The sequence below is a fragment of the Aphanomyces astaci genome, assembly GCF_000520075.1.
Source record: "Aphanomyces astaci strain APO3 unplaced genomic scaffold supercont1.2, whole genome shotgun sequence".
NCBI lineage: Eukaryota > Oomycota > Saprolegniomycetes > Saprolegniales > Verrucalvaceae > Aphanomyces > Aphanomyces astaci.
The window spans coordinates 1742177-1764321 of record NW_009798265.1 but is presented as its reverse complement, the minus strand read 5'-3'; the positions used below and the strand labels follow the sequence as shown (position 1 = coordinate 1764321).

The 22145-nt window shown below is 52.8% G+C and overlaps 9 protein-coding genes across 11 annotated transcripts; 6 read left to right on the top strand and 3 right to left on the bottom strand.

Annotated features, from left to right (window-relative positions):
* Positions 1-1887: 1887 nt before the first annotated feature.
* Positions 1888-3128, top strand: H257_01516 (hypothetical protein). Its single transcript, XM_009824771.1, has 3 exons — positions 1888-2251; positions 2305-2865; positions 2925-3128. Exons 1-3 carry the CDS (start codon positions 1935-1937, stop codon positions 3055-3057), a joined length of 1011 nt encoding a protein of 336 aa, XP_009823073.1. The 5' UTR covers positions 1888-1934; the 3' UTR covers positions 3058-3128.
* A 143-nt stretch (positions 3129-3271) lies between these two features.
* On the top strand, positions 3272-4067 carry H257_01515 (hypothetical protein; the record flags this gene model as incomplete). Its single annotated transcript, XM_009824770.1, has 4 exons — positions 3272-3393; positions 3446-3557; positions 3615-3780; positions 3832-4067. 4 exons carry the CDS (start codon positions 3272-3274, stop codon positions 4065-4067), a joined length of 636 nt encoding a protein of 211 aa, XP_009823072.1.
* A 197-nt stretch (positions 4068-4264) lies between these two features.
* On the top strand, positions 4265-4696 carry H257_01514 (hypothetical protein; the record flags this gene model as incomplete). The annotated part of the gene is made up of 1 exon (XM_009824769.1): positions 4265-4696. The coding sequence occupies one exon, from the start codon at positions 4265-4267 to the stop codon at positions 4694-4696; it is 432 nt and encodes a 143-aa protein (XP_009823071.1).
* Positions 4697-5109: 413 nt separating this feature from the next.
* Positions 5110-8490, top strand: H257_01513 (hypothetical protein; the record flags this gene model as incomplete). The annotated part of the gene is made up of 14 exons (XM_009824768.1): positions 5110-5213; positions 5263-5299; positions 5377-5609; positions 5661-5799; positions 5849-6040; positions 6140-6365; positions 6416-6578; positions 6628-6679; positions 6739-7038; positions 7109-7172; positions 7249-7317; positions 7506-7721; positions 7790-7963; positions 8036-8490. 14 exons carry the CDS (start codon positions 5110-5112, stop codon positions 8401-8403), a joined length of 2337 nt encoding a protein of 778 aa, XP_009823070.1. The 3' UTR covers positions 8404-8490.
* On the bottom strand, positions 8441-10006 carry H257_01512 (2-amino-3-ketobutyrate coenzyme A ligase). Its single transcript, XM_009824767.1, has 5 exons — positions 9259-10006; positions 9152-9194; positions 8880-9099; positions 8663-8768; positions 8441-8606 (listed from the first exon to the last, which is right to left on the bottom strand). The coding sequence occupies exons 1-5, from the start codon at positions 9982-9984 to the stop codon at positions 8487-8489; spliced, it is 1215 nt and encodes a 404-aa protein (XP_009823069.1). The 5' UTR covers positions 9985-10006; the 3' UTR covers positions 8441-8486.
* Positions 10007-10356: 350 nt separating this feature from the next.
* On the bottom strand, positions 10357-12528 carry H257_01511 (hypothetical protein). The gene is made up of 6 exons (XM_009824766.1): positions 12055-12528; positions 11726-11993; positions 11601-11677; positions 11075-11421; positions 10926-11015; positions 10357-10875 (listed from the first exon to the last, which is right to left on the bottom strand). The coding sequence occupies exons 1-6, from the start codon at positions 12509-12511 to the stop codon at positions 10531-10533; spliced, it is 1584 nt and encodes a 527-aa protein (XP_009823068.1). The 5' UTR covers positions 12512-12528; the 3' UTR covers positions 10357-10530.
* A 586-nt stretch (positions 12529-13114) lies between these two features.
* Positions 13115-16734, top strand: H257_01510 (hypothetical protein). Its single transcript, XM_009824765.1, has 3 exons — positions 13115-13501; positions 13558-13815; positions 16484-16734. The coding sequence occupies exons 1-3, from the start codon at positions 13212-13214 to the stop codon at positions 16605-16607; spliced, it is 672 nt and encodes a 223-aa protein (XP_009823067.1). The 5' UTR covers positions 13115-13211; the 3' UTR covers positions 16608-16734.
* Positions 16735-16898: 164 nt separating this feature from the next.
* On the top strand, positions 16899-19791 carry H257_01509. Of its 2 annotated transcripts, XM_009824764.1 has the most exons (10): positions 16899-17751; positions 17829-17891; positions 17965-18081; positions 18138-18254; positions 18310-18385; positions 18439-18539; positions 18598-18720; positions 18777-19151; positions 19209-19244; positions 19301-19791. In XM_009824764.1, the coding sequence occupies exons 1-10, from the start codon at positions 16933-16935 to the stop codon at positions 19769-19771; spliced, it is 2298 nt and encodes a 765-aa protein (XP_009823066.1). In that variant the 5' UTR covers positions 16899-16932; the 3' UTR covers positions 19772-19791. The 2 variants fall into 2 exon arrangements, with proteins under 2 accessions (XP_009823066.1, XP_009823065.1); XM_009824763.1 differs by having other exon boundaries at positions 16909-17751; positions 18777-19244.
* Positions 19775-22086, bottom strand: H257_01508. 2 transcript variants are annotated; one of them, XM_009824762.1, is made up of 9 exons: positions 21634-22086; positions 21493-21589; positions 21356-21433; positions 21086-21248; positions 20746-20987; positions 20444-20689; positions 20220-20395; positions 20038-20156; positions 19775-19977 (listed from the first exon to the last, which is right to left on the bottom strand). In XM_009824762.1, the coding sequence occupies exons 1-9, from the start codon at positions 22051-22053 to the stop codon at positions 19806-19808; spliced, it is 1713 nt and encodes a 570-aa protein (XP_009823064.1). In that variant the 5' UTR covers positions 22054-22086; the 3' UTR covers positions 19775-19805. The 2 variants fall into 2 exon arrangements, with proteins under 2 accessions (XP_009823064.1, XP_009823063.1); XM_009824761.1 differs by having other exon boundaries at positions 20220-20689.
* Positions 22087-22145: the final 59 nt, after the last annotated feature.

Here is a 22145-nt window from a genome sequence, read left to right as displayed (position 1 = left end):
TGTTTTGATACACTTTGCATTTCTACTTGCTCTTTATCCTCCGTTCCTTCCTCACTTGGTTGTCGTGAACGATAACTCGATTTGAAGGCTGACTCTACAACTGAATGCTCTCAACACTCGTGACATACTTACTACATAAAAGGTGGATGTTGAAAACTCGTTCGACAACACTATCGTGGACATTTACCGTGCAGCTCGCAATGCACGCTAACGTTAATTTACCGATATATGGCCACACACGTGTGAGCAAACTGTACCGGTAGGAGTTTGAGCAAGATTACATCTTTTACGTGAAAGCAAGCGGCCTTGTGCGAAAGACAGAAACACAGTATAGTGCCGTAATGATTCGTAGAATGGAGGCTTCCTATGTAAGCGCAGAAGAGATATGCGGTATCGACTTCGATACATGACTTCTACATATATACACTTAGGTGTACTGGCCGCGATATGCACCTTGACTTGGCACTCGTAAGCATGGCGAGGCTCTCTGGGCAATGTCTTGGTCGACGCTCACATGAAATGAATTGGCCAATCATATCCAAGGAATTTAATATTTTGACCAATCAGTATCTGTACGATGGCCGTCGTGCAAATTCCAATTACAATACAATCAAACACGAGTGGTTCGAACTTCACTTTTTCCGCAACGTGCAATCTTTTTTCGGACAGAGGTAGTAAGTAATTGGACTAAAACTACTCCGGAGTATATTCGAATTGTAAGTAATACTAGTATATATTTTTTTGTCCATGTTGATGAAGCCTATTACTACCTCTGTCCGATTATAAATGCACGTTTTTGAAAATCGAATTTCCGAGAAAGAATGCACATTTTTGTATGAGAAAGAATGCACATTTTTGTATTCAGATAATTACCACCTTATTCGTACGATAACTCTACAATACCTAAAGCCGCGACGAGATTATCGTCAGTGTCCGTATCATCGACAATGTTTTGCGCCTCTATCTGAGTGCAGAATGCACTCATTTCCATGCTCTGTAGGATTTCAAGTGACAGCTTATATATGCATGTGAGCAGAATGGTTATCTTGCCGGCTTTGGTGCACCGCAACAGAAGGTGTTGAACCATGCTGTTGCACTCACTGTCTGTGAGGTTCTTCTTCTTCTGCCCCTTGAGCAGATTTCAGAATGATTGGTCTGGACAAAGTGAGTAGGGTTTGAATTCCAAAGCCCGCCAAGAGCTAATATGGCCGGATATAGCCGGATACGAAGGTTATTATCCGTCGTTATCCGGATATTCGGGGGTGGTAGGCTTGAAATTTAGAAATGTAAGCATTATTGTACAGTAGCTTTGTATATTTTGGTTTTCTTTGAATTTCGTGTCTGGTTTCTAGGTAATACAGCTGATAATATCTAATAGTATTATATAGTATATTAATAACGTTAGTGTGAAAATTGCTTTTTGACAGATCTCACACAAAACAGCTCCATCGAAGACGACGGCGAAGCATGCAGCCTCACTATGTACGGGACCCCTCTCTGCGTGCGTATGGACAATTACTTATCGCATATGGAGAAACATTAAAAGCAACGCAAGCAGCGACAAGTGCGGACGATCCTTGGGTTTGTCACGTTTTGGGGCGTCATGTGGAGCTGCTATGTAGTTGCTTAAGGCGGAGTCGTCTGAACGCACCAGTTCGCGCATGCACCTACGTTCTGGGACACTCGACATTACAGGATCTCTCGATATGTCCGCAATAACTCGCCATCCGCCGACCTCGTGTTGTACTTCGAAGTACTGTAGTGTATTTCAAAGTATGTGGTTCGCATTGGCTTCACGTGATTGGTCAAAATTATATGTAGCTTCGACACAATCTGAAACGCTCGGCGACCTTTCACTGCATGTTGGTTTTCATTGATCAAAAGCGCATTTTAGATCCACTAGGTAACTAGGTACAGTATAGGCAGTCAGTAGCATGGGAAACACCAACTCGTCTCCCCCTCCACCCACCCCCGCTCCTACCCCGGCCCCCACTGCGCAACCCACACCAGCGCTCGCCCTCACTCCCGGGGCCATTCTCGCGGCTGGCGTCGCGGTGCAGGATACCACGCTGGACTTGCAATGCCCCGACCCGTCGTTTCGAATCACTCGCGTCTTGTTCGCATCGTACGGGCAGCCCAGTGGCGAAGGCCTTCGAGTCAAGTACGGTGTCGCGCACGCCTTAACGTCCCAGTCCAAGGTCGAAGCCGCCTGCTTGACCAACAACGCGTGCTCCGTCACCGCCTCGGACGCGTACGTCGTCCATGAGTTTACATGATGATTCCTGACACATTGAAAATTCACAGGACGTTTGGCTCGCCAACGTCAGGGGCCAAGAAACTAGCAGTCACGGCGGAATGCACGCAACAAGTGCAATATGCCGCAGCAATCAAAGTCGCCGAGAACAGCAAGCTGACGCTAGCTTGCGAAAGCGGCTACGAGATCTACGGCATTACGGCTGCCACTTACGGACTTCCCAAAGGCACTTGCAGTGCGTGGGCGCCCACGGGGACGTCGTGGCAATGCGTGGGGGATATCTACACCCCCATTCGATTGCATCCGGTCACGGGGGATGTTGAATGCATGTCGTTGAACCACCACGACTGCCTCTGGAAGTCGTCAACGTCGACCTGCGAGAAAGTGCTGGGGACGGACGAGTCGACGCTGTCGCCACTAGCGTGCGGATTCCAGCACAACAAGGAGTGGGGCCAGCCTGGCTACAACGCGACCGGCAACCACTGGTGCGAAACAGGGCGAAAGATGCTCACTGCGCCGTGCCTTGGCTCGTGCAACGCGGCCTCCAGCTACACCGTGTTGAATTCGGTGTGTCTCAACCAGCAAACGTGCACGGTCCCTGCTCACAACGCGTATGTGTCACCCATCATGCAGTGTAGTGATAGGACTCATCACCATGGGGAATGCGTAGGGTGTTTTCCGACCCATGTGTGGGAACTGTCAAGTCCTTGGCCGTGTCGTACCGATGCCGCCAAACCTCCAAGTACGTTGGGCCCATCTACACTGCGTACCAGCCAGCGAAATGCACCACTGATGTCCTCTAGACTGCATATAACGTGAATATACAGTTTGAATGGAATTCAGTAGTCGGCAGAAGCTACACGCTTTCCCAAAATCACGATGTCTTTTATTCACATTTGCCAAATGTCCTTCGGTTGCCTGCGTATCCGGAAACAACAAAGGCTTTTTATCCGGATTTTGACGGACCGTTTTTCAACATTTCAAACAAGTCATCCCTGACTGTGAGTCGTTGGCGCGATGAATGCTCTCAATGACGGCCCGGACTTTGAGATCGTCGCCTTCATTCATGGACATGTTGGGCAGTCGCATCTCGCCAAGGCAATGTGGGAGGTCATTTGTCTTCCTGGTGACGGTGTCCTGTACGACAAGCTATCCCATCCAACGGCCTCAATGGTCTGATGGATTGATTAGGTATTTTCCGATTCTGTTGCCGATTGGCATCGCGGCGTGGTACACAGGGTACTTTCCCGACCTCAATCGCGAGCAAGAGTACCTTCTCGCGTACCTGTATGTCGTGTTGGTCGTAAGCTCTACCTTCCAATGCTACCTTCATGGCGCATTCCCCGAATGGAATATGTAGGTGGACTTGCTTCTGAATTTCACTCTCAAGGGCATATTCAAGCGGCAACGACCTTCCTTCCACAAGGATGACATGCGTTTTCCAGGCCCGGACAAGTATTCGTTTCCTTCCGGCCACGGCACCCGCGCAGGCGCGTTGGTCGCGCTCTTCTCGGCTTTGCTTCAATGTACATGCGCCTTCGAATCCCATTATCTTTGCACTGATCGTTGCACTCTAGTCGAACCGGAACTGTTGTCTCTTGCGACGGCTGGACTCACGTCGAGGACATCCACGTCGACGTGTCTGACGGCCGCATGGACGTGGGCGGCAATCAACTCGTTCGGCCGACTCGCGCTCGGGCGGCACTTCGTATCGGACGTGGTCTTGGGTACCGCCATCGGTTACGCGCTGTTCTTTCCCGTGGCGCAGTGCGTCATGTACTGGACGTTCCCTCCCTCTGTGCTCGCCAACTAAGTAATAACTCTTCCTTGGGGGTTGGGCACATATACAGTGCTGGACAATGAAGTCTAATCTAGGTTATTACTTTGAGTCTAGAAGTACTTTAATAGGAATAATTGGCTGGAAGGGAATGGCGCTCGACGATATCCTCCCATGTTGATGCTGGCGTGCCGTGGAAACTGTGCCGTTCGTACGACGAGCGAGGTGGTGGGATGTCCATGATCTCCCAATCCAGTGGAATCAGCGCCGTCGGCCGCGTCGATTTCTTCACGTCGATCAACTTGCCATCGTGGAAGTGGAATGCTTTGCCACACAAGGCCTTCCGTTCCAGCATGGCGTCGTTGGTCGACTCGTTGTCTTTCGTCGCAATTGCTGGGGATGCTGCCATAGGCGACGAGCCTGTGGCAGCATCTTCTTCAACCTGGGGGTGCTGGCCCATGGATCGACGATATCGTATAATCGGGGCCGATTTGCGCCGAACGAGCTCTTTCTCCACCAATTGCTTCTCCATTTCGCGATCGAACACGAGTTGTCGCCGCTGCTCGGACGTCCGTCGTGGGGTGGACGATGCAGCTGGAGAGGTGTCGGTGGGTGGAAACATGCTTCGAATCTCTTGCTTGGTGAGGCGCATAGATGGCTGGTAAGACGCTTTCCTTGGTGGCCTGAGGGCCGACATGGACGGTCGCTCGGCAAGGAACGTTTCGAGGAGCTGCATTTTAAATTGTGTGGACGCGATGTCCAAAATGAAGTGTCCGTCGAGCACGTCAAGGTTGGCGTTTCAGTTTCGGGGAGGAACGTTCGGCCGGAAGACAAACATGCTTTTATCCAATATATAATTGCATATACGTCGACATAATTTGCATACAAGGTAAGCCATAATAAAAAACCGGTTTTAATAATATAATCCACTTAAAAATATTGCTACAACCAATATTGTAAATGGAATGACAAACTATTTTATCTATGCAACAGATGTCCTGAAGTATGGTTGTGCGACGGCGAGCATGGGCATTTTTCAGATCTTTTTTGGTGCATTTTCGGTTACCAATGGTCGAGAATGGGCGCGCGAGTTTCCGCATCGGCCAAGCGCATTGCGGTGGAACGGCTGCATGTTGCTGGCTCGGACGAAAGTGAGTTCGACCTCGACGAAGAGGAGAAGCGGTACGAGTATGTCGAGGCGCCAATCATGGACGTAAGCATTTTGACGTAGGATCAAGGACCTGCAAGACAAGAACAAGCAAGTCGTGGTACGACAATCCGATTGTCCACGACCATGTTTTTACCGCCATGGGGTACGAACTAAGCGATCAGTGGCTGTCTGTAGACGTACGTGGTCGAGAATCTCTTTCCATATGCTCCCGTGAGCATCAAAATCCAACGATTGGACACGCTCGCGGTCGACAGCACCACCGAAATCGCTTCACCAGCGAAAGAGAAACAGCATCGCATGCACAGCTACCTGTGGATCACCCTCGACGACCTTATCCTCAAGCAGCAGAACGTTCCACTCGATGCCACCATCAGCTACCCACTCGTCGTCGCCATCGACAACTCCGGGTCCGCCATCCCCCGTCTATCCCCATCATGACGTGATATACTCTATCTTAGGAATGCCTACGTAACAGATCGCAACAACGGGCAGCGAAAACTCAAGTCGTCGGACCTGCTTGCGCTGGCCACTGCCAAAGTGCCGCCCCTGCCGCCTGATCCCGTGTCCCTTGTCGGCGCCACCGGCTGTAGCTTGACGGTTGTTCGCGATCGAGTGTCCATGTGCATCTGTTGATGTATGGACATAGGTGCGCTGGAAAGAGTCCAATGGGTCCATTGTCGACCGATTCGAAGTGCAGTACAAGCCGTGGAACGACCTCCCAACCCTCCACAAGCCTTGGCAGGTGCTCCTCACCTCCCTCATGCCGTCGCACTCGACTCTCAGCGACCTCTCGTGTCACTCGGCGTTTGCTTTTCGCGCCAAGTGCCACAACCCAGCGGTACGTACATACTCTGGTGTATGTAAACGTTCAGCCAGCTTTGCAATCCCCCCCCTTCTCCCGATCATGTGTTTCATATGTGACACGGTGGAATCGCAGGGGTGGAGCGAGTACAGCGCTGTGACCGGCCCCTTCTCGACCCTCGCGGGGGTGGCGGCGGCCCCCACGCCACCCTTCGCCACCGTCGTCTCAGACACGTTCATCAGCGTCGGTTGGTCCGCCGTGGCCGACAACGGATCGCCCGTCCAAGCCTATCACTTGGAGATGAAGCCCCTCGTGGACGCCACGTCACCCTACACGGCCGTGTACAGCGGTCGGGACTGCGGTATGTCTATATATTATATTTGACGCAGAGACTCGATGACTGGGCGGTAGGGTATTTGGTCCCGGGACTGACCCCAAAATCCATCTACATGTTTCGGCTCAAGGCGGTCAATGGCGTGGGTGAGACGAGCTGGGTCGAGTCGAAACCCGTGCGCACCAAAGAGTTTGCCCGCCCAGAAGTCCAGCCCCTTCCCACGGAGGGCGGCAGCGACAGGTAGCCGCGAGCATCGTGATCATGTCATGTTAGATGATGGATATATGAGGTGGATCGAGTGCTGGGATTGCAAGCAAGAGCGAGTGTTTTACTTCAACAAGGTACTAGACATCTACTTATTGGATTGTTGGCAAGACCTATCACGAGGTTATGGACATAGTTTACGTGTCAGCGCACGGACGAGGTCCCGCCGGAAGTGCTGGCGGCGCGCCAGGGAGGTGCCGCCGACGCCGAAGATTCGAGGGAGATGGCGTTCCGGAAGAAGCGGTTCCACTTCCACAGGGAGCTGCGCTTGTGTGTGCCCCCCCAGACGGCGCCGTTCGAAGTGACGCTGGCACGCCCGACCATGTTTGCCGACACAGTCGCGAGGTTCCACCGGGCGTCCAAGAAGGAGCTGCAGCACAAGCCCCGAGTAACATTCGAAGGCGAAGGCGGGATCGACTCTGGCGGGTTGACCAAGGTCGAATGACTTATATATATTGTGTTATGCCAAGTGGCGATATCATGATTGGTATTAATATATCGCGTAGGACTGGTACTTGCAAGTATCCAAGCAAGCCGCGCATCGCTCCCACGGTCTGTTTCGCCCACTTGGTATGTTAAGAGTGCAACCAAGAAGACTATTGACCTTTTTTCATTATTGAATATATATATATATATATATTGGTAGACAACGGCCTCCTTGAGATCCACCCAGAGTCGGACTCGCCCGAGCACTTGAAACTGTTTCGGTTCCTCGGTACGCATATATACATATATATATATACTGAATGAAATGTTCTAGTGTATATACATACTGTACATACATATATACTGAATAAAATTTTCTACCGGTAGTGCAGTATTATATGGATACATACAGCATATATATATATATATATATATATATATATATACCTGACTTGGTCGACTGACACGGGCAAACAGGCAAGTTCCTGGGAAAAGCCATCTTTGACCGCCAAGTGGTGCGGTTGCCACTGGCGCCTGTGCTGTACAAGCATTTGGTGGGGCTGGCAATCTCATGGGATGATTTCGTCGGTTTGGACCCGCAGTTTTCCAAATCACTCCACTGGATCCAGCACAACGACGTGACCAACGTCTTGTACGAGACCTTCTCCATCACGCGCAGCAACAATATCATAGGTATGTGATATATAAATTCTACTATTTCTTGGATATATATATATACATCCACTGATTGGGATGATTAGTTGACTTGAAAGAAAACGGGCGTAATGTGGACGTGACCGAGGCCAACAAGGCCGAGTACGTCCAGCTCATGGTGCAGTGGCGGACTGAGTTTGCCGTGCGGCCGCAACTGGACGCGCTCTTGCATGGCATGCACATGCTGTTGCCTCCAGCGTCGCTCCATGGCTTTGAATGGGGTACATATATATATATATATATATATATATTTCCCACTCGAGTGACGAGTATTTCTTGAACTTTATGGACAGGGGAGCTGGAGATGCTTTTGAATGGGAATCCAGTGATAGACGTCGACTTGCTCCGGTGCAATGTGCACTTTCAGGGCGGGTACGACGCCACCGCCCAAGTGATTCTGTGGCTGTGGCAGGCGCTGCGGGCGTGGGACAACTCGACGCGCCAGATGTTCCTCCAGTTTGCCACGGGCAGCCCTGCGATGCCGCTCGACGGGTTCGATCCGCCGTTGACCATCACTAAGTCGGACTTGGAGGCCACGGCACTTCCCAGGTCCCACACATGCTTCAACCAACTGGTGCTGCCAGAGTACCAGTCGTTCAGTGTGCTCTCGGCCAAGCTCGTGTTTGCCATGCAAAACACGGAAGGCTTTGAATTGAGCTAAGTAACTGATGCTATGGATTGATCTCAAAAGAGTGTAGGTTAGATCTACAGAGTGTAGGTTGCATGGGCAAAGTATATTGACTTTTAGATGACATGGTTGGCCTTGCCGCACGCAATGAACGCGTCCACGCACTTGTCGACGTCTTCCAGCGAGTGCGCCGCCGACAGCTGGACACGGATACGCGCCTTGCCTTGGGGCACGACCTACATAGACATGTATATGAATGGAGATAACGAAATCTCTCTATCTGGCGACGCACGGGGTAGCTAAAGCCAATCACGTAAATGCCTCTTTGGAGCATGTCGTCGGCCAACTTGGACGCCAGCCGCGCGTCTCCAATCATGACGGCGGCGATCGCGTGGTTTCTACACATGAGTGGATATCGTTGAGAGAATTCAAGGCCATTTGGCAGACGAATTCGAGGACATTTGGCAAGTGGATCCTTGTTCGTAGTACTGAATGTATGGACTAACTACCTGGCACCGGAGACGGTAAAGCCCGCGTCGGCCATGCGGTCGCGGAACCGATGGGTGTTGGCTAGGATCTTGTCGACGTACTCGGAGCTCGAGTTGAGCAGTTCAAACACCTTCAACGACGCACCGACGACCACGGGAGACACCGAGTTGGAGAACAAGTACGGACGCGCCTTTTGACGGAGCATGTCGACCACTTGCTGGCGCCCGGTCGTGTACCCGCCTAACACGTACAAAACCTCGTCACACACAAGAGTATAGGATGATGTACCCACCCGTGCCGCCGCCCAACGCTTTGCCCAGCGTCGAGTTGATGACCTAGTACCATGTAGTGTTCTTAGGGTGTATCTGTCCATGACATCTATCGAGAACGACAGCGTACGTCGATGCGACCTTGCACGCCATGGTACTCGTCGGTGCCGCGGCCAGTCTTGCCGAAGAAGCCGGTGGTATGGCATTCGTCGATAAACACTTGGGCGTCGTACTTGTCGGCCAAGTCGCAGATCTGATCCAGAGGAGCGACGTCCCCGTCCATGCTGAATGCGCCGTCCGTAGCGATCAAACGGGTGCGGCAGTGCTGTGTCGCCTTGAGCTTGGCCTCCAAGTCGGCAACGTCCATGTGCTTGAAGCGGTGGCGCTCGGCCTTGCACAGCCGGATGCCGTCGATGATGGACGCGTGGTTCAGTTCGTCCGTGATGATCGCGTCTTCGTTGTTGAGAATGGCCTCGAACAACCCCGCGTTCGCGTCAAAGCAAGATGGGTACAGGATGGCGTCGTCGGTGCCGTGAAAGTCGGCGATCGCACGCTCCAGCTTCTTGTGGATGTCTTGGGTCCCGCAGATGAAGCGCACGGAGCTCAACCCAAACCCGTGGGTGTCCAACGCCTTCTTGGCAGCCGCCACCACGTCGGGGTGGTTGGACAGCCCGAGGTAGTTGTTGGCGCAAAAGTTGAGCACCGCCTTCTCCGCAACTTTGATCACCGCTCCTTGGGGTGACGTGATCACACGCTCATTCTTGTACGTTCCAGCAGCCTTGATGTCCGAGATCTCGTTGGCCAGGCGGCGGGTCAATGTGTTGGTGGCGCTGCTGAAGCGGCGGAACTGCGTCATGATCCTCGATTGTTAAAGTTTGAAATCCTGGCGTTGTGTGTGGTGGGATTCCATTGTACGTACATTGAGGTACATAATGTACGTGTACGAATATGAATATATCCAATTGTAAGTATGAAAACATTGTACATCGTACGTACGGCTGCTGTGAGTGCCCCCTTGAAGCAGATTATCCGGATGTCTCGTCGCATGAATGTTGAGGTGATCATGCACATCTGTGCTGCCAGCAGGCACACATTGCGCCAGTGCCGCGTCGAGATCACGCTCCGTCATGAACGGAGCGCCCTCCCGTCCGTCCTAGAGGCGGTTGATCACATGATAGACAACCAGAGACTCTGTATCTCAAGTATTGGCCTCCACAGGTCATAGCTTGCTGCTGTGTCCAGTCATGGAGCTGACTCGGTAGAGAGGTCAAGCACGGCAAAAATGCATAGGCAACATGGGCAACCAATACTAGTAGTTATCGACACTTGAATGATCAAGTCGGACAGAGGCAACCAACTAACTCTATTTCACTTCGTGTGGGGGGGGTGTTCGTGTTAACAGTTAACCAAAGTTGATGCCTTGGGCCAGCGGCAGGTCCTTGCTGTGGTTGATCGTGCACGTGGATCGACGCATGTACTGCTTCCACGAGTCACTGCCAGACTCGCGTCCGCCGCCCGTCTCCTTTTCGCCGCCGAACGCGCCGCCAATCTCTGCGCCGCTGGGGCCAATATTGACGTTGACAATGCCACAGTCCGACCCGGCGGGGCCCGTCCACTTGAAGATCGCCGCCTGGTTGTTTGTAAACAGGGACGAGCTCAATCCCTGGGGCACGTCGTTGTTCTTCTCAATCGCTTCGTCCAAGTCGGCAAACTTCATCACGTACGTGATCGGCGCAAAGATCTCTGTCTACCCCACACATCCATCACAAACTTCTTATCGACATATCTTATCCATACTTGAACGATGGGAGCGTCGTGTTCAATGGCCACCAACGTCGGTTCGACAAAGTTGCCTGGGCCAGGCAAGACCTTGCCGCCTCGAAGCACCTACATATCCCCCCCGTCAACCATGACAATCGTGCAAAGCAACAACTTGCTCTTCTTACCTTGCCGTGTTGGGCGAGGATAGACTTGATGCCGTTGACGAAGTTGTCCACCGCCGCCTGGTTGTGCAGCGGCCCGCACAACGTGTTGGGGTCCAGAGGGTCGCCGATCGTGATCTGGTCATACGCGGTCACAAGCTTGGCCACAAAGGACTCGTAAATGGCTTCGTGCAGGTAAAGGCGGCGGAGCGTCGTGCAGCGCTGGCCGGCGGTCCCCACGGCCGAAAACAGTGTCGCACGCAGGGCCATGTCCAGGTCGGCGTCGGCATCCACGATCATCGCGTTGTTCCCACCCAGCTCCAAGATGGACTTGCCGAAGCGGGCCGCCACCACTTGGCTCACATGTCGACCTAAGTCAAGCCACCCATTCATGAGCCCACAAATATCATCTCCAAAGTGGGGAATATTGAGATAGATGCCCATTCACTGACCCAAAATATGGGAGTTTGGACAGGAAAAGTATGTTCAATTGTCAACTATATGTGAAACTTGGCCAAGAAATGGAGACTCTGCTAGAAAGTCGACTTACCAACATGGGTGGATCCTGTGAACGAAATCAACTCCATGCGCTTGTCTTGGATCATGGGCTCGCCCACTTCCGCGCCGCTGCGGTCCGCAAGAAGTGTGAGTTCAACTCCTCAACGAGTGATTTACCTGCCGCAGATGACCGAGGCGATGGCGGGGTTGTAGCCGTTGGCGGTGAGGACGTCCGAGACGACCTTGTTGCATGCGATGGCTGTCAAGCAGAGCGAGTCGGAAGGCTTCCATAGCTGGGTGTTGCCGGCGACCAAGCTCAATGCGCCGTTCCAGAACACGACGGCGCAGGGAAAGTTGAAGGCCGTGATGATACCCACGTGACCCTTGAGGGGATTGTAGCGCTCCATCATGAAGTGTCCCGGGCGTTCCGAAGGAATGATCAAGCCTACACGCAGTGGATGACATCACCAACTTTGATAATAGGACTAGCACACGATGGGGAGTACCGTTCAGGCAGCGAGACAGACCCACGGCGAAATCGCAAATGTCCACCGCTTCCTGCACTTCGCCCACGCCTTCGACGGCGATCTTGCCCATTTCCAGCGCAATGAGATGGCCCAACGCCTTTTGCTTGGCGCGCAACGCGTCGCCAATCTGACGGACCACTTCACCTCGAATAGGCGCGGGGACTTCTGCCCAGTCCTTCTTCGCAGCATCCATGCTCTTCACGACGCGCTCGTAGTCGGCCTTGGTGCCCGTGCGAATCTTGGCGATCGGTTCGTTAGTCGCAGGGTTCACCGACGTGAACACGGGGCCGTTACCGAACCACGATCCGTCAAACACACCGTCGTTGGTTTCGCTCAAGCCAAGTTCCTTCAGGAAGGGGTACTTGGAGAAGGTCAATGCGCTTTGGTGGCGGATGCCGCCGAGACGGACGTGTTGAGTCGCGCGGCGTGCTAGCATGTTCGTCGATTGGAATCTGAAGGTTTGAGATGCATGGGTCTTTCCATCGGAGATTCCGGATACGATCTTCCGGATATGGAATCGTGGTTGCAAATACCGGGTGTATCATACGTTACCCGGTAGTAGACACATCTAATACTGACTTTAACTATGGGATTTAAACACCGGGTATTTAATCCCCATATGGCCAGGTTGAAGCCACCCACATGCTTCCGCAACTTCAAGGTAATTTGTCCAAGCCTTGGTTGCGTGCACATCACCACCACCATTTCAGTAGTTAATGTACAGTACTCTACCATTATCATTGGGGCTTTGTACTTCAGTTGCATTAAGCAACAAGAACGCTTTACAAATTTGAAGTCAATTACAGTATGATAGAGAGGTTTTGCAACTCATCTTTAACATTGCCCTTAGCCACAAAGACTACAAACGTTACCAAGTGCAGTTTAGTACATATCCATCGAACAACAGAATGATTGCATAGTGCTAACCCTAGTAAGACGTATCTTTTGAAAGGTTACGATTGGTTGAATTATGACGTCATACTCGCGCCAAATGTAAAGCTCTAGCTTCACCGAAAGGTTGCAGCCGTTTCAAAACCAAGCCAAGTACAACGTATCCGACACCCTGGTGAGGTTCCTACGCCTGGCATTCTGCATTTTGAGGTTCACCTGCTACTACCTCCACCAGCACTAGTACCATGGGATCCCCTCCTTCGCCCCCTGCTCCTACCGCCCCGCCTACCCCCGCGCTCTACCTGAGCCCTGGAGCCACCCTTGTAACTTCTGGTGTGGGAGAAAATGGCTGGGCCACATTGGGTTGCCAGGACGCCCAACACGAGATCTCCCGCATCATCTTTGCATCCTACGGGTTGCCTGATGGAAGTGGGTTGGGAGCTCGCTACGGCTGGTGCTACGCCGGTGGTTCGCAGGGCGTCGTCGAGCGCGCTTGCTTGGGCCAGCAATCGTGCGGCGTCTCCGCCTCCAACGGGTACATCCCCGATTGTGTAGAAGTACAGTGCTTTTGACAATCATTTTATGGTGTAGTGTGTTTGGCGACCCTTGCGTTGGCACCGGGAAGCGCTTGACAATCTCTGCCGAATGCACCCAGAAGCCTAAATACCAGACGTGGGCCACCGCTGGCGACCACGGGTCGGCGTCTGCGTCGTGCGCCAATGGCTACGTCATTGACTCGGACGCTGGCTCGACCTACGGAAAGGGCGACTGCGCCTTCAAGGGCGTTCCGGACGCCATCAACGCGTTGTGCCAGGGAGTGCAAACATGCGTCGTGCCAGCCGAACCGACGTACGTGGCTAGGGAGTATGGAGATGTCAAAGTCTTATCGTTTTGGCTGTAGGATCTTTGGCGCGGACCCGTGCCCTGGCACCGCTCGCTCGTTGAACGTGCAAGTGACTTGCAAGCTAGGCCAGCAAAAGGAGGACCTCACCACCGACATCGTGTTACGATTGGTTGAATTATGACGTCATACTCGCGCCAAATGTAAAGCTCTAGCTTCACCGAAAGGTTGCAGCCGTTTCAAAACCAAGCCAAGTACAACGTATCCGACACCCTGGTGAGGTTCCTACGCCTGGCATTCTGCATTTTGAGGTTCACCTGCTACTACCTCCACCAGCACTAGTACCATGGGATCCCCTCCTTCGCCCCCTGCTCCTACCGCCCCGCCTACCCCCGCGCTCTACCTGAGCCCTGGAGCCACCCTTGTAACTTCTGGTGTGGGAGAAAATGGCTGGGCCACATTGGGTTGCCAGGACGCCCAACACGAGATCTCCCGCATCATCTTTGCATCCTACGGGTTGCCTGATGGAAGTGGGTTGGGAGCTCGCTACGGCTGGTGCTACGCCGGTGGTTCGCAGGGCGTCGTCGAGCGCGCTTGCTTGGGCCAGCAATCGTGCGGCGTCTCCGCCTCCAACGGGTACATCCCCGATTGTGTAGAAGTACAGTGCTTTTGACAATCATTTTATGGTGTAGTGTGTTTGGCGACCCTTGCGTTGGCACCGGGAAGCGCTTGACAATCTCTGCCGAATGCACCCAGAAGCCTAAATACCAGACGTGGGCCACCGCTGGCGACCACGGGTCGGCGTCTGCGTCGTGCGCCAATGGCTACGTCATTGACTCGGACGCTGGCTCGACCTACGGAAAGGGCGACTGCGCCTTCAAGGGCGTTCCGGACGCCATCAACGCGTTGTGCCAGGGAGTGCAAACATGCGTCGTGCCAGCCGAACCGACGTACGTGGCTAGGGAGTATGGAGATGTCAAAGTCTTATCGTTTTGGCTGTAGGATCTTTGGCGCGGACCCGTGCCCTGGCACCGCTCGCTCGTTGAACGTGCAAGTGACTTGCAAGCTAGGCCAGCAAAAGGAGGACCTCACCACCGACATCGTTCCCGCCAAGTGCGCCATCTAAATACGTGGACACGTTGTTGTTGTGCATGCTTTGCATGATGTTAAGTTGTAATGTTACCAAACCATGTCTATTCACTTTGTTCTTTGTTGCGAAGTATTACTACTAGTCCTGGCTTTATTAAAATCATTGATACACACGAGTTGTTTCATATCGACCATCGAAACGAATGCAAGAGCGCAATGCGAACAAAGTTAGTTCGATAATTCGTGATAGCTTCAACAGGTGTTAAGTGGTGGCCTCTTTGAGACTTGGCACGTTCAGCCAAAACCGGATCGGCTACATCTAATTCATTTTGCTGTTCACAGTCAGCTACGGTATCTTCTCATCCTACAGGTACGGGGCCTCAACCGAGTCCGCCACCCAGGCCTCCGCGCCCTCTACATGGAAGCCCGTACCCTTACGGCCAAAGTCGATTGCACCTTCAAGCACCGCACTCGGGACAAATGCCAAGCCGCAGATTTACTATAGAAGGTGACTCCCGATTATCGCTTGGACTTTGCATCCAGTCACCCAGGATAACCGCTGCACTCACACTTCCTCCCCTCACTGTACGACTACCTCGACGAGGATCTCACTCTTGACCCGGGATAAGGCCACGGCCGCGCACAAGCTAGTTTAGTCGCTATAAACTACAAATACACCAACCAACAACAACAGTCAGCTATGGTATTTTCGAGCAATTGCCATCGCATTCATCCAGACTGTGAGCCATATCCTACTCGCGAAGGGACACACTACACCAAAGTTCGAAGTTCTACATCCCCTATTTCAATCCAAGCTTCGTATCCAAAGGTTGCAGCCGTTTCAAGCAGTTCCATCGACACACCTCGGTATTCCTCAAAGCTTCATTTTACATTTTGCGTTCAATCTACTACCTCCACCAGCACTAGTACCATGGGATCCCCTCCTTCGCCCCCTGCTCCTACCGCCCCGCCTACCCCCGCGCTCTACCTGAGCCCTGGAGCCACCCTTGTAACTTCTGGTGTGGGAGAAAATGGCTGGGCCACATTGGGTTGCCAGGACGCCCAACACGAGATCTCCCGCATCATCTTTGCATCCTACGGGTTGCCTGATGGAAGTGGGTTGGGAGCTCGCTACGGCTGGTGCTACGCCGGTGGTTCGCAGGGCGTCGTCGAGCGCGCTTGCTTGGGCCAGCAATCGTGCGGCGTCTCCGCCTCCAACGGGTACATCCCCGATTGTGTAGAAGTACAGTACTTTTGACAATCATTTTATGGTGTAGTGTGTTTGGCGACCCTTGCGTTGGCACCGGGAAGCGCTTGACAATCTCTGCCGAATGCACCCAGAAGCCTAAATACCAGACGTGGGCCACCGCTGGCGACCACGGGTCGGCGTCTGCGTCGTGCGCCAATGGCTACGTCATTGACTCGGACGCTGGCTCGACCTACGGAAAGGGCGACTGCGCCTTCAAGGGCGTTCCGGACGCCATCAACGCGTTGTGCCAGGGAGTGCAAACATGCGTCGTGCCAGCCGAACCGACGTACGTGGCTAGGGAGTATGGAGATGTCAAAGTCTTATCGTTTTGGCTGTAGGATCTTTGGCGCGGACCCGTGCCCTGGCACCGCTCGCTCGTTGAACGTGCAAGTGACTTGCAAGCTAGGCCAGCAAAAGGAGGACCTCACCACCGACATCATTCCCGCCAAGTGCGCCATCTAATTGTCGTGGGTGCAGGCAGCGGTTACATTTTGTCCGCCTACCTGTCACAATCAATAATATTTGTTTTGTATTGGTTCATAAAGTCAACCAATATATTAATAAGCGTCAATTGATACTAGTACTACTAGTACTTCGAAGTAGTAAATAGTAGTAGCACTACTAGTCTCGTACTACTATTTTAATACTGCGTACTGTAGTAGTACGAGACTATTAATAGTGTGACACAATATATTAATATTAAAATATTAATATATTGTGTTAATAATCATGCGTTAAACCTACTGCAGCATTCAAAACGCAAATTTGAATTTCGAAGCGCGGTTTGATGGAAAAGACTGGCGGCGGGTACCAAAGCTTGATGGAAAGTACACGAGAACTATCACCAATTCCCCATGCGGATGCACCAGCATTTCAACTTGAGACTAGCTCCATCACCCTGGGAAGTGCCTCGGAAACCGGTCCGGACGAAGGAATCCCCATGACGGCAGAATGGAGCGACGAATCCCGTGAGCTCAAGCGCGGACGCGACGCAAGTGACGATGCTGTCGTCGGTCAACATGGCGAGGAACAGCCTCGTTCCGCTTGGTATACCCGAAAACTTGAGGAGAAAGTACAGTCCCTCACAAACGACCTTGTGACGGCCAATGGTTCTGAAATTGGCGGCAACGTGATGCAAAGTTCCAGTCTCTCAGGGTTTGCTGCAAAGCGTCGACGAACAGAGGGAGAGAACGCGGCGCTCACTCGCGTCGAGATGCTGCGACGCGAGTTGGAAGCCGAACGACTCCTGGAAGCGCGGTTGCGCCACAAACATGAGATGGAGATGGCCGACAAGGATGCAGAGCTGGAGAAGTTGAAGCGTCGTTTGAAGCTGACGATGACTGAGGAAGAAGAGACCCAGACCAAGCTTCGTCGTGCGACGACTGAAGTCTTCGAACTGCGTCAAGCCCAACAAGCGCTTCGAATCGAACACGACGCAGCGCTGCACGACAAGGACGACGAACTGGAAGAGTTGATGGAGCACCTTCGGGCTATGGAGGAAGCGTCCAAGGCCGCCGCCAACGAGGCGCGCCAGACTATCTCCAGTCTCGAAGACAAGTTGGCGCTCGTGGCAGTGGACACTGCTCCGTCTCCGTTGAAGACTTCGGTACAACCCGCCATTTCACCACGCATATGACGTTATGACGATTGAAACTCACGAACATATGTTGTTATACTGCGTAGGTAGCTCAATCGGAACTCCGCCTATTGCGCGAGCAACTGGCGGAAAAGACCATCCAGGCCACGGTAGGTAGTATGTACCTACCCAAACCTTGTTTTACGATGGAGCTACTGTACCTATTTCTGGTTCTCTGAGTAGAATGCCGTGGAGCAATTGAAGGCGGCGGACGCGACACTCAAGGAAGCCAACGACATTCGCGACCATCGTCGACGGGTCGCCGATCTCGAACACGCTGAAGCCAAGCACCTTGACGAGGTATCATGCCCCCGTTTTGACATGTGAGAGAAAACTAACAATACTTGGGGTGTTAGTTGAGACAACTGCGCCACCAGCTCAAGGGCCACGCCGCGCTGGAAGAAAAGGTCGCGAGTCTGTATCGTGCCCAGGAAGCGTCTGAGCGCCAGCTGCAAGAGGCCTTCTCGATGCGCGTAAGCCCCCCATCTCTCGTTTGGTGTCAGTGTTGTTCTTGACTCGACTTTTTAGGCTTCGTACGACGATTTGGTGGCTGAAAAGAAGCAGTGGCAAGCGACGTTTGAACCCCTCTTCGCCGACCCCAACAGTACGACTCGTGCCGACATTATTACTATTGGTGATTGGTGCGCCTAACTGTAGAGGGCGTTTCGAAAGAGCTGGCGACGGAACGCCCCGCCCAAGCCATTTGTGAACTATTTTCTAGCCAACAGCACGACCTGGAGACCCTCGTAGACGAACGGGTTCGTGATCAAACTACGACCGTCGTCTTCCGTCTAATGTATTGGTATTATGATATAGCATCAACTGGAGAGCCAAGTGAAGGCGCTGCACAGTACCATCGACGCCATGACGAAACGGAATGTGACGCTCGAATCCACGGTCGCGCAATTGGAAGCGGCTGACGCCGATCGAACGGAAAAGGTCTGCGCGTTGTGATATATACATTAGTTGGTAATAACAACACACTAAACACATAGGCGGACGCTGCGTCCCGCACGGCGCTTCGCCTACACAGCACCAACGCCGACTTGATTGCCCTCCTCAAGTCGTTCGAGTCGACTGGGTCGTCCGACGAGCATGTGGCGCTGGTCCAACAACTCGAAACCGCGCTGAAGAATGCCGAAGACACGATCCAGAGCTTGCAATCGACGCAGCAAGCGTTGCCGTCGCCTGCGCTGCTGGCCAAAATCAAACGCCGTGTCGCAGAAGTGGAGGAGGCCCTGGGGCAAGAAAAGGCGGCGTCGCTGCACCTTCGAACGCAGCTCGAGCAAGCGCAAGCCACGGCGTCGCTCGTTGAACGTCGGCTGGCCAAGGGACCCGTCAACCTCGACTCGACCAAGGTGCTGCAGCTGGTACGACACTTACATATATCATTGTTTGTTAAACAACAGCGTTATTACATTGTACAGAACCCGGCTTTGAGCGCGACGAAACAAAAGCTAGAGGTATGGACTTGGTTGACTTGCTTGTTGTCCTTATTATAAAATGGTGAGCTGAGTAGACGGCGGAAATGCTGGAATTGCGCAGAGAAAACGACCGCTTGAAAGAAATCGTGCAGAATTTGAACCCCCAAACGCCCGGCGGTCCCAAGATGCCGCTGCCGACGCCGATGAAAACTAGTGCGTCGTCGTCCCATGACTCGGTCGAGGGGCTGCAAAAGATGAACCAGCGACTCAAGGAAGTGTTCCGCGAACAAATCGCCAAGTACCGCGACGCCGTGTACCAGTGCACGGGGTACAAGGTGGACCTCAAGTACCCCGAGCTGGTCCTCCGCAGCATCTACGCCGAGAACGAGGGCGACGAGGTCAAGTTCCAGTTCAACAACGGCGAGCTGGAGCTGCTGGAGACGCCGTTCGTAGCTGGTCTGGACCAGCGCAACATGGCGTACTTGACCATGTGCAACTCGATCCCGGCCTTTCTCAGTGGCGTCACGCTCGCGTTGTTTGAAAAGCAAACGTACCAAGCCAACTAATAACCAAAGTGCAAAGTACCTTTTTAACTTTTATCTATTTCTTGGCCTTGGTCGCTTCGTACTCTGTGTAATTCCCTTCAAAAAACGTGGCGTGGCCGTCGCCTTCGTACGCCAGAATATGCGTGGCAATGCGATCTAGGAACCACCGGTCGTGCGAAATCACCATCGACACCCCACCAAACTCTGCCAGTGCCATCTCCAACGATCTAGTCATATATTATATTCATTCGATATTATATATATATGTATATATATAATATTGTTACCGCAATGTGTCGACATCAAGGTCGTTGGTCGGTTCATCGAGCAAGATCAGGTTGTGTCCTCCAAGCAACATCTTGGCCAAATGCACGCGGTTGCGTTCGCCGCCACTCAATTTCCCCACCTACAATATATATATATATAGATGAGCAGACATATATATATAAATAGATATACATCGTCGCACATGTTTTTCCTGCATTTGGCCCTTGAGGTTGAACGAGGCAATGTACGCGCGCGTGTTGATGCGGTCTCCGTTGACTTCGACAAACTCGTTGTCCCCAGAGATCTCTTCGTACACGGTGTTGCGGCTCTTGAGCTCCTTGCGGGACTGGGTCACAAACCCCATCTGCACCGTTTGGCCTAACGTACAAATATATATATATCCTCTAAACGTGATGAGATAATTACCCAGGGTGACCGATCCAGCGTCCGCATCCATCTCGCCTGCGATGATGTTGAACAGCGTGCTCTTCCCGGCGCCGTTGGGCCCGACAATCCCCACGATGCTGTTTGGCTCGATCTCAAAGCTCAAGTTTTTGATCAGGCACTTGCCGTCGATGGTCTTGGACAGGTTGGACACCACCAGCACCTTGTTGCCGAGACGCGCGGGCCGAGGAATTACAATCTGCCCCTCCTCTTGTCGATGGAATCCATCTACTTCATGCGAACACGCCAACGTTGAACAACGTTAGGGTGAACTCAGTTTATACCGTCGTTCTTGAGCTCGTCGATCTGGCGCTGCCGGGCCTTGGTGCCCTTCTTGTTGCCCTGATGGGTCTGCACCCACTCCAACTCCATCGCGAGCTGCCGCGAACGCACCGCCTCGCGCTTCTTGTCCATGCTCAGGCGGTTGCGCTTTTGCTCTAAAAAGTACGTGTAATTGCCTTCGTACACGTAGTTGTTGCCGCGCTCGAGCTCCAAAATCCACCCCGCCACGTTGTCCAAAAAGTACCTAATCAGGTATATATCATTTTGGATGTAAAAAGTACCGAATGCGACATGTATATATCATTATTTTGGACAGCCCCGTCTCTCGTTTTCACCACGTACCGATCGTGGGTAATCGACAGCACCGTGCCCTTGTAGCTCTTCAAGTACGTCTCCAGCCACCCCACCGACTCAGCGTCCAAATGGTTGGTCGGCTCATCCAGAAGCAAAATGTCCGGCTTCTCCAGCACAAGACGACACAGCGCCACGCGGCGCCGCTCGCCCCCTACACTAATTGCATGAGACCCCACCAATCACACTAATTACGAGTAACTGAAGCAATATATCACACTAATTCCGTGTGATTCAAGCAATCAATATGAAAGCACCGACCGGAAAGCACAGTCACGTCCGAGTCACCCGGCGGCACGCGCAACGCCGCCATCGCTCGTTCGACTTCGTAAGTCAGGTCTAGACAAGTATGCAGAAGAGTTGGATCGAACATCTAGATGAAGCATTGGGTGGTCTACCCCAGCAATCCAACAGCTCGATCCTTTCTTGCAGCTTGGCTTGCTCGTCGAGAAGTTTGTCGAAGTCGGCGTCTGGTTCGCCCATCGCGGCCGACACCTACGCGGATCATGAGGAACATGGCAAAGAAGCGTCAGGTTTACGTCGTCGAACTGCTTGAGGAGGGCCGTGGACTCTTTGATTCCGTCCATGACGTTCTCAAACACAGTCTTGTTCGGGTCCAATTGCGGTTCCTGCTGCAAGTACCCGATGCGCAGACCTGGCTTGGTCCATCGTTCGCCGTCAAAGTCCTTGTTCACACCCGCAATGACCTTCATCAGCGTCGACTTGCCACTGCCGTTGCTGCCGAGGATCCCAATTTTCGCGCCGTTCAGGAATGCCAGGTTCATGTTTTCAAACAGTTTCTTGCCGTTTGGAAGGCTCACTCCGAGCTCCTTTACGTGCGCGATAAAGTCGCCCGGGATGCCGCCGCCGGCATTGTTTGTCGCGCTCATCATGCGCAGGAATCCAGAGGACGAGATGCCGCCGCCGCGCGGGAGGTGCTGCTTCGGAAGGCGCCACATCGAGATGCTTCGAATGGTGTTGGCCCAAAGCGCTATCAGAAAATTGTGGCAATCTGATTGGTCGATGCATTGACGCTAAGCTTTGATTGGTG

Coding starts and splice junctions, on each gene's coding strand:
- H257_01516 (XM_009824771.1), top strand. CDS start 1,935: ATGGGAAACACCAACTCGTCTCCCCCTCCACCCACCCCCGCTCCTACC. Junction 2,252..2,304: donor TCCGTCACCGCCTCGGACGC/GTACGTCGTCCA, acceptor GAAAATTCACAG/GACGTTTGGCTCGCCAACGT. Junction 2,866..2,924: donor ACGGTCCCTGCTCACAACGC/GTATGTGTCACC, acceptor GGGAATGCGTAG/GGTGTTTTCCGACCCATGTG.
- H257_01512 (XM_009824767.1), bottom strand. CDS start 9,984: ATGACGCAGTTCCGCCGCTTCAGCAGCGCCACCAACACATTGACCCGC. Junction 9,195..9,258: donor GCGTGCAAGGTCGCATCGAC/GTACGCTGTCGT, acceptor ACATGGTACTAG/GTCATCAACTCGACGCTGGG. Junction 8,607..8,662: donor TGATTGGCTTTAGCTACCCC/GTGCGTCGCCAG, acceptor ATGTCTATGTAG/GTCGTGCCCCAAGGCAAGGC.
- H257_01511 (XM_009824766.1), bottom strand. CDS start 12,511: ATGCTAGCACGCCGCGCGACTCAACACGTCCGTCTCGGCGGCATCCGC. Junction 11,994..12,054: donor TCTGTCTCGCTGCCTGAACG/GTACTCCCCATC, acceptor CACTGCGTGTAG/GCTTGATCATTCCTTCGGAA. Junction 11,422..11,600: donor CACAGGATCCACCCATGTTG/GTAAGTCGACTT, acceptor GGCTTGACTTAG/GTCGACATGTGAGCCAAGTG.
- H257_01510 (XM_009824765.1), top strand. CDS start 13,212: ATGGGATCCCCTCCTTCGCCCCCTGCTCCTACCGCCCCGCCTACCCCC. Junction 13,502..13,557: donor GGCGTCTCCGCCTCCAACGG/GTACATCCCCGA, acceptor TTTATGGTGTAG/TGTGTTTGGCGACCCTTGCG. Junction 13,816..16,483: donor GTCGTGCCAGCCGAACCGAC/GTACGTGGCTAG, acceptor TTTTGGCTGTAG/GATCTTTGGCGCGGACCCGT.
- H257_01509 (XM_009824763.1), top strand. CDS start 16,933: ATGGAAAAGACTGGCGGCGGGTACCAAAGCTTGATGGAAAGTACACGA. Junction 17,752..17,828: donor CGTCTCCGTTGAAGACTTCG/GTACAACCCGCC, acceptor TATACTGCGTAG/GTAGCTCAATCGGAACTCCG. Junction 18,255..18,309: donor AAGAGGCCTTCTCGATGCGC/GTAAGCCCCCCA, acceptor TCGACTTTTTAG/GCTTCGTACGACGATTTGGT.
- H257_01508 (XM_009824761.1), bottom strand. CDS start 22,053: ATGTGGCGCCTTCCGAAGCAGCACCTCCCGCGCGGCGGCGGCATCTCG. Junction 21,434..21,492: donor CGAGCTGTTGGATTGCTGGG/GTAGACCACCCA, acceptor ATACTTGTCTAG/ACCTGACTTACGAAGTCGAA. Junction 20,690..20,745: donor CGACGAGCTCAAGAACGACG/GTATAAACTGAG, acceptor CGCATGAAGTAG/ATGGATTCCATCGACAAGAG.